Raw genomic sequence first — 9970 nt, 5'->3', positions numbered from 1 at the left:
TTTTTATCCATATGCACTTCACCTATATAAAAATATAAGCACCTTACTTGTTAATGCTTGATTTAGAGTGTTTCATGGTGTCCGGTATTTCTTTTTGGAAAAAAATAAAAAATAAAAAAAATAAAAATTGCAACACCTTTATTTCTTAATATAGATATAATTTTAAATGTGTTAATCATTTCTCAGTGAGGAAAAAACAATATGTCGGGGCTCAGTGACATAGTATAGAGGATAAGTGTAAAGCTACTGTATTAATATGGCCCTCAAGTGTGCATAACTGTCTCATGTAGGATGACACACAAAGCAAGTACTGACCTCTAGTGGTCATTACAATAATTGACTAAATCCTTCAAGATTTGCTCAATACACCTCAGTTTAAAAATGTTCACTAATATATATTTTTTTTTTACCCAAACAATCCCAATAACCCTAAAGAAACTGCCCTTATTACTTATTTAGATTGTTTTTACAAATTAGGACGTTCCGGGTCATTGCATATCCTGTGAAAGAAACAGAATTATCATTGGTGCCAGACAAATGAGACATACTGAGGATGAAATCTGCACAAAGTTCACTTTATTACTCATCATCAAGTATAGACCTGCTTCTGAGGCTGATAGTGAATCCTGCCTCCTCTCCACACACACAGGTAATAGGCCAAACTCAATGATCCCACTATGGACACGAGCAGGACAGCTATTACCAAAACTATTTTCCACACAGCTGAATCACTTTCTTCTTCATCTTCATCTTCATCTCCATCATCTTCATCATCATCCGATGCTAAAGGAAAATATAACAATAAGCACTCGGTTATGCAATTATTGATCATTTCTACTGTCATCAGCCCACCTGGTTCCTGAGTAACATCTGGCCCTGGAGTAGTTTGCATGTTCTGCTCCTCCACCATAATCTCCTCAACCTGTTCTGATGAACTGTCAGGCCATATGCTGTCATCTACTGCTAGGAACTCTCCATCGGGGTCCTCGTACAGTAGATTCTCATCCGTGATTGTCCACTGACCCTGGACGTAGCGAGGAATGCCTGCAAATATTGTGTGATTTTCAAACGAGATCTTTCCAAAAAATGAACCATTTTTCAAGATTCACTCAAGTAAGGAAGCCTCCGCGTTAAACACGAGATAAATAGCACTTTTTGTCTTACCTGACTGGGCAGCTGATGCAGCCAAAAGAACCAGAAACACTAGGTTAAAGAGAAACATGGCTGTGTTGACCACTGTTGGCTTTCCTTCCTTTATTATGTGGGGCACCCCATCTGTAGAATTGGCAGCAGCTGTGGCTTCCTGACTCAATCAAGATAAATGATTGGAATGAGCTCACAAGGCCAGCACATTTTTCATGCTTCTACTTCATTACCTCATCAATTCCTTGAAATGCGCCTCTCATCTGCCAGTATGTTGCTTGGGAGATGGAGACAGAAAGAAAGTTGTTATGTTACCATGTGAATTCACACTGTAGTGAGGTGTTACTGTGGGAAGCCCCTAGTGTAGACTGAGTTCAGATAAAGCTTGAAAAAATAAAAAAAATAATATTTGTACTGCAAAGAACAACAGAACAGAAAATACACTTTGAGAAGTTGACACAGATTGACACACACCATAAACCATTTCTTTCAACCATATAATTTATTTATTTCACGACAGATTCACAAGTTGTTGTTCTCCAGTGTCTCACACGTTGCAGGATAGGGAGTGTTACTGAATATTAGGCGTAAAGCACGAGGCTTCAGCTTTCAACAGAAACTTTCACATATGAAAAATAATCTCCATCCTTTTTTGTAAGATCAGCACATGAAACTCAGCTTGAGGTTTGATACTTTGAAACGTTTGAAACGTGACTCATTTTGAACCCACTTCCGAAAAACACTGTCACACAAAAAAACATCAAGAGAGTGAAGACGAAAAAAAAAGTCAACTACTTTATCTTTTGCAGCAATAAAAGTGACGGCAGAATTGTATGTGAAATCTGAAATGTTAACATCAAATATGATTAAATATATACTGTATATGTTGACATGTCTTAGCTGAAAAAGCAATTGTTTCATTAATAATCCAATAAGGTATTGCTACTGTAATCTTCAGTACATGTTATTGTGCTTTTCCTGCTCGACAAGTCCAACTGTCCTTATACAAGTCAAAAACAACGTTACATTTGTGGATGATCATATCGAAAGCTACATTCACTGCAACCCTGAGGACACATGTTTCATTCCTTTTAAGAGCCAATAAAAATATATACTGTATATATATATGACAATTTAAGTAGCCTTATAACCAGATTAAGAGCTACTGAATAAGCATTAACCACCAGCATGTAGATATTCTCTTTTCAGCGTCTTTCTCCACAAGAAAGTTAACATAGCACAGATACATGATGTGACAAATGAAAAAGAAAATGCTAAAAGACACAAAAACTAAACAAAAATCCCTTTGCAAAACACTTGTATTTTTTTTCTTGCATAGTTCAGCATTAAATACAGTATATATATATTTTTTGGCAATAACATAAAGATACTATCTGTGTATTGCTAAAAGAGTCCCTTAAACCAATCCCTGCATAGATATTACACTGACCTTCACAAGTATTTGAGAAGTGCACCACTGAATTTAATGTACTTATACTTGATATTAACTTTCTGCGTCAAGGAGGAAAAACTGTTCACGTTCACTTTATACAACTATGGCTTACACATTATCTAGAAATTGCGTTGACTACTTTTCAGTTGTAACTTAGCCGAACTCTCTCACGATAACCTGTAGCCGAGTGGCTCTGACAGCGTTTCTTATTGCAATAAAAGACGTTACTGTACTTTATACCAAATGTCTTTTGATTCTGTATTTGTAACAGTTTATTAGAACCAATACTACACATTAAATAAAGACTCATATGGATTGTAACATGCTGTAAAATGCCGCCAGTGCAAATCTTGACAGTCCCTTGACCAACAGTAATAAGGTAGAGTGAAACAATGGAAAGACACTTTTAAAAACATCTAAGTAACAGAAAGAAACAATGACAAAAAACTGTGACAGTACGAAATGAATAAGAGGAGCATTGTGGCTAATTGGCCATTACAGTAATGAATATGGCGGATTTGTAATTAATTTCTTGACTTTGTGACTGTCTGTTCTGACTTTGTGGCTCTATCAGACAGAGAATCAGCTCATAACTCTAGCCCATGAGGGCAACCTTGGAGGCTTCGTCTGTATTCATGATCACAGGAATATAACAGTATACAGTATCCCTGCACATAGGGTTACATTCCTATTTAAACACTACCCAGATTGCCCTGAGAGGTTACGGGTTAAGGTTAATATACAGCATCACAAAGCAGGATTTCACTCTTAACAACTAAACCTACCGATGAAGAATTTAAATTGAGACATGAAATACTTTAGCATGACTAACTGTGAAATCTTACTCCACGAATCCCTTCTTTACAAGTCCTGAGTGCTTCACAGTGGTGGATCAACAGCACAGGTTTGCGTAGACTCGACTGGTCTCTCAACCGGGAAGGGGCGTGTGTCCAGCACGGCTCCTCTTTATTGGTGCTTCTCGTCCTCATTGTAGACTTTCCGGAGACTCGAGTCCAGCAGGTAATCCACCGACCTACAGAGTACAGAGCAGAAATCATGTGGTCTGTGAAACACATCTGCCCCTGGACATGTGACCTTTTGTCATTTTAAGATCTGACTGTTTTCAATTCAACATGAAATAATCTAGTTGTTTATTTTTTTAAATAGGCATATGTTGGAACATGTATGTCGAACTGGGGTGTGTGATCAGATGTAAGACAATAATTCATCTAAAAACATATTTTGACACACATTTTGGCTTAAACAATATTATATTGCGATTTGAAAATCGCAGTAGGCCGTATTGCAAATACACATAATGACAATAAAGCTATCTTGAATCTTGGATTTCATAATATTGCACATTACTATGATAGCAAACGTATCACTATTAGAACATTTCACCCACAATCATCTCAATGATCATGATAAATGTTTTTTTTTTTTTTTTTTTTTTTTTAAATCCTACATAATCCATGTGCAGTATGAAGAAATACAGAAACACAGACCAACCTGTCTATTGGGGTGATGATGAAGGGGATGGTGGAGAGGCCGATAGCCGTCGTTGTCCACTTGCGGACAGACAGAGGCCACTTGGTGGTTCTGCCCAGCAGGTAGAGTGACGCAGCGCACACGCGGTTAATGGTGAAGCCTGGGATGATCACTGAGGCGAGGGCCTGCCACACAAACGTGTCCACCACTGCTACGCCAACACGTGTCGTCCTCCCTGGGTTGTCCCCGTGGGCCTTCAGGAACAGATGGCGGATCAGATGTAACATGAATAACAGCCATTGCAATAAAGTGTTCCGATTTAATACCCCATCATATGAAGAACACAAAATGGGTCATTTTCACCACAGACATTTTGACATGTTTCAGCAAGTACAAGCACATGTGTTATTGATACCACTGATACTCAGCTCAAGTAGTGTGACCGTGATCCTAAAACTGAGAGCGCCTAATAAACATCTGTGCTTTTCCTTCCGTGACCTGTCAAAATGGCCGCTGTGAAAAAGTCCCATGCTCACTAGGGCCGTTTCGGTTAAGGAATTTTCACTGCGGCAAATTTAAGTGGCTTAATACCGCGGTGGGGGATATTATCATATTTGAGAAGCTGGAACCAGTGTACATCTGGCACCAACTAATTACTTTATATAATTGCTGACAATTAAAGGCACAGTATGTAATTTCTGCCACTATGGGTCTACCAGTCAAAGTAATAACAAAATACCGTACTTGATGAAGCAGCATGGGATTAAAGGATGAATGGGGAAAAAAAAAAACAAAAAAACAAAAACACAATAAACTGGTTCACTCTTCTTCACTCTTACTTTTCATAAATGGTTTAAATACTCAACAACAAAATATATATCATTAGTCTCAGCGCTTTTAGCAGTTTTAATGCAGAAATGTTTCATATTCTATCTTTAACTTTATTAACTAATTTATAAACATGTTGTTGCAGCTACATTAAAAGCCCCTTGTTGGAACCAGTGAATGAGGGTGACATGTATTAACGCTCTCTGATTAAACAGGAAATAAAATGTTAACGTTATGTTCATGTGACATTCATGTGGGTAAGACGCTCATATCTTACCGCAGCTGCTTTCTTCCCTTTGTCCACAGCATCAGCAGTAACGTATGCAGTGGCAACAGCATAGCTGCCCCATACAAAACTCACTGGCACCAGAGCACGAAAGGCCTCCCCGACTTCATTGGAATAGCCTGTGGGCAGAGGTACATAAATGAAGATAAAACCTTGCACCAGGTGTTAAGGGCTTGGCTCTGCAAAAATCAGCATTCAAATATCCTTCGTCCTTTTGTAAGGATTCACCTGTGCTGTACCCCACATTACATGACAAACAGTGGTAAAAAGTGAGTTCCATTCACACAGGGATCATTATCTTTGGTTCACTGATGACAAGAGTGAGGGGGGAGTGAAATTCTGCTGATGCAGGCCTCTCTGACACTGGTTCTGGAGACAAAAAAGGGGGCTAGAGTGCAAACACTGCACTTTACTGTGCTACCTGTGCTGAGGGAAACACCTCAGCAAAAAATTCAACAGCTGATGAAATAAAAGATTGGTGACCATCTATTATCTGACTGAAATTACTCACTGGAGGTCTCACTTTAGAGCTGGACTGGGATATTTAACGTCACATAATTTAAATTATAACTGGAAGGATTCAAATCCAGATTACAAATCCCAATTTAATGGATCAGGTCATACTAACTACATGAAGTCTGCCTGTTTGTTTTTTGCACTTTATAAAGACTTGGTAGTAAATAGTAAATAAATAGTTGCAATAACAAACACTATAAATATAAAATACCTTTGTGTTATTGGTGTTATTTCTGCTCTGTTGCCAGCCACTGTTGGGTGAACTACGCATCCAGCGACTTTCCAACAAAGTTTATGCACTGTTCCCATAAACCAGATAAGATTCAGTTTGATATTAATAATTTGCTTGATTATGGGGACGAAACTGTTCCTCATGAAATACAGTTGCTCCATCAGTGACTCTTCAAAAGTCTGCACACTTATGATCAGTTCACTCATTCATTCACAACAGGCCGCTGTGATTACCTGACCCGGTGTAAACTTACATTACAAAAAGATATCAATGAGCTCCACTCGATGGTTCGCACACATTTTAGATTTAGTAAAGAGAGCCTTTTGCATTTCAACATACACAAATTTAAAGTAATATTTTGTGAGAGAACATACTGGATTGGTGCATCCCTGTCTACAAGATGCATATTTTAACATAAAACATGTGTATCCCAGATGAAGCCTTCACAATTTGTCAAACAACAAGAGAACAAAGACTAGTTAAAGCTTACACTGTGCTGTTATGAGCTGTTGCTCATATCCCAAAATTATGGAAAATGACTGAAAACTTTAAACTTAACAATGAAGTTAAGCAACGGCTATGGAGCTCCAGAGGCACTTGTGAAAACTAGGTGATAAGAACTCTGGTAATACACTACCTCTAGAGAGCAGAGGGTTCAGATTAACATTTGTGTTTCACTATTTACGTTGTGCCCAGTAAGGCATGACAGCATGTTGGGAGGAATGTATTTACATGTTGTTGAGGGCAGGAGAAAGAGAAAGTAAAAGGCAGATTTTAGTTGAATTCAAGGACAAAAAGACTCGAAAACATTACGTCTCTGATGTAGAGCTCACATTTTTAGCATGTTTACTAATATCTACAAGGATATCCGGCAGACAGTCTTGTGCTATCCACATACAATTATCCTGCTGTACATGGGCACTGAAACATTTCCATCTTAAAATGTTAGGCCCATTACGCTGGTGAGCCCATTAATATATTATGTTAAATTGCCAAAGATTCCTATGACAGTGACTGACATTGACTTATGAGAACACGCAGAAAAGAAAGCAGTTATATTGCTGTTTAAAATTAGACTTTGTTGCACCAATTTTGTGTTTAATTTATTATGAAACTGCTATATTTTATCACATACAAAGATAAAATATCCACTGGGAAAGTTCTGGTAGATGTGTTGAACATGAACAGTATGTACAGTGTGTACAGTGTGTACAGATGCAGCATGCATGTCCTTCAGTCAGGATAATATGTGTACACAGTGGCTCATTGGGAGAGAGTCCAATTGGAAAACAGGCACAGATACTACAGTGTTTCAGTCTTCAGTGTGGTCATGCCTTCAGGCGTTTCTTTGTATTTTTATGAGTCACTGCTTGCTTAACAACTAACTTGACTGGGCAATGACTGAAACTAAAACAGCACTGTCTGTAAAATGTGGTGTGAAAAACGCAGCATAAACGACAGGGATATTAGAGACCACTCGCTGACGTTCACTCACTCCTGTGGTTACGCTATGTCCTTCAAACTTAGCTATAAATAGAAGTTTAAAAGAGTGGTTAGCCAGGAAGTTAGCTAGTTGGCGCACACAGCTCCGAGGTCAGGTTAGTCAGCTCACGGTGTGTCCTCTGTGGTCGGTTACAGTCTGACTGTTCACAAACGAAAAACGGAACAAATACATACCGAGGAAGCGGACCCATGTGTCGCGATAGATGTCGACAGTTTTGCTGGGGGTTTCTTCACCTGGATCCATGTTGTCTTTTCCGTTTACTCCATCCCCCGGTGCAGCAAACGCTAGGAGTGTATGGGAAATCCGACGTACAATCAGGACAGTGAAGGGGGCGTGGTTTCCCAACTGGCTACAAAATATCTATAAATTCTGTCTGTGGCCCTTTCCCAAACCGCCCCTAACCACTACCACTTCACCACCTAGTTTCACTCTAAATCGAGTTACACTCGCAGCTGTGGAGGGGACTCCTGATGAAAGGGGAGGATATAAAAGGGAAGACGTAACAACGGGACATCCTCGACACTTCAGCGGAAGAAGGAAGTGAACGTTACCATGGTGACAGATTCACATACCCGGCAGCCAGTGTCACTATTGTCTTTTTAGAATGTTGTCTTTCTAAAATGTCTTTTTTATTAGATTTGTCCATGACAAATAAACAAATCCATGAAACACAATCACAGCACAAAGCCTTTTATTTGTAGTGAATAACTTAAAAGTCACTGGGAAATCATAAACTATACATCCAAATATACAAAATAAATGTTACAATTGAAATATCATTCTTTAAAACAAAGCTCTCCTCTCCCCGGTCAGTACCTGACCAAGTTGCATGCTTTCTCAGTTCCTGTGGGTAAAGATGTACACAGCTCCCAGCAGCATGCAGTCACAGACATGTGAAACCACAGATAACGTGATTCACCTTAGGTTTTCCCACTAAAGAGAAAAATATTTCTCTTTGGTGTAAGACGTAACCCTCAAAAGTTAGCCTGGAACAATGTGGCCCAGGTAAGGTAAGTAAAGGCTGAACTCAAGGCAATTCAAAGTGTTTTACATAAAGAAAGAACAGGCATTAGGACAATATGTAGGAACACAATGGGGCAATGTGAAAAACAGTCCAATGTTGAAATGAGAATTAGAATGGGCTAACAAATTACAAATGAGATGACATTAAAGAAATTCTGTACAATCAAGGAATTGCCTTGTTTTCTATTTTCTACAAACAGGATTTACAAAGTGGCAGATGAAATGTGGGAACTCCTCACTCCCATGCCTGTGTTGCAGCATTTCTCTTCTTTGGGAAGGGGGAATCATTTTCCATTCACAGAGTTTTTTCCATTGTCCCTGTAAACACATAATATCTAAAACCATGAGGTATGAGGTAGATTTGACGTTTATTTATGCAGACAGGGATTTCAGCGATCATGATGGGGGCGTGCTACTGACGTGTGCTTTTTGCTTGATTTTCCATTCACTGATATACTGTATGTAAATAAACAAAAATGTATAGTATGTTGTCCAAAATGTGACAAAAAAGTCATAGTATAGTCAGTCAGTCAGTCATCATCTACCGCTTTGTCCTCTACCAGAGGGTCGCGGGGGGTGCTGTGCCAATCTCAGCTACATCGGGCGATAGGCAGGGTACACCCTGGACAGACTGTCGTCCAAAATCGATAAAAAATGTCATAGTATAGTATGGCATTCAAAATCACCAAAAAATGTCATAGTATAGTATGTCGTTCAAAATCACCCAAAAATGTAATAGTATAGTATGTCCTCCAATATCACTCAAAAATGTCATAGTATAGTATGTCGTCCAAAATCACTCAAAAAAGTCATAGTATAGTATGTCGTCCAAAATCACTCAAAAATGTCATAGTATAGTATGTCGTCCAAAATCACTCAAAAAAGTCATAGTATAGTATGTCGTCCAAAATCGATCAAAAATGTCATAGTATAGTATGTCGTCCAAAATCGATCAAAAATGTCATAGTATAGTATGTCGTCCAAAATCGATCAAAAATGTCATAGTATAGTATGTCGTCCAAAATCACCAAAAAAAGTCATAGTATAGTATGTCGTCCAAAATCAATCTAAAATGTCATAGTAAAGTATGTCGTCCTAAATCACCAAAAAAAGTCATAGTATAGTATGTCGTCCAAAATCGATAAACAATGTCATAGTATAGTATGGCATTCAAAATCACCAAAAAATTTCATAGTATAGTATGTCGTCCAAAATCGATTGAAAATGTCATAGTATAGTCAGTCAGTCATCATCTACCGCTTTATCCTCTGCTAGAGGGTCGCGGGGGGTGCTGTGCCAATCTCAGCTACATCGGGCGATAGGCGGGGTACACCCTGGACAGTTCGCAGGTCCATGGCAGGGCCACACACAGATAGAGACAAACACATAGTATGTCATCCAAAATAACTCGAAAATGTCATAGTATAGTATGTCGTCAAAAATGTGACAAAAATGTCATAGTATAGTATGTCGTCCAAAATCAGTCAAAAAAGT

General features: G+C 38.6%; 1 protein-coding gene across 1 annotated transcript; it reads right to left on the bottom strand.

The window, feature by feature from the left end:
* Window positions 1-1626: 1626 nt before the first annotated feature.
* On the bottom strand, window positions 1627-7968 carry mtfp1 (mitochondrial fission process 1). Its single transcript, XM_058618194.1, has 4 exons — window positions 7627-7968; window positions 5193-5320; window positions 4109-4341; window positions 1627-3629 (listed from the first exon to the last, which is right to left on the bottom strand). Exons 1-4 carry the CDS (start codon window positions 7694-7696, stop codon window positions 3563-3565), a joined length of 498 nt encoding a protein of 165 aa, XP_058474177.1. The 5' UTR covers window positions 7697-7968; the 3' UTR covers window positions 1627-3562.
* Window positions 7969-9970: the final 2002 nt, after the last annotated feature.

The sequence above is a fragment of the Solea solea genome, chromosome 19 (assembly GCF_958295425.1).
Source record: "Solea solea chromosome 19, fSolSol10.1, whole genome shotgun sequence".
Taxonomy (NCBI): domain Eukaryota; kingdom Metazoa; phylum Chordata; class Actinopteri; order Pleuronectiformes; family Soleidae; genus Solea; species Solea solea.
This window is presented reverse-complemented; position numbering and strand designations above follow the sequence as displayed.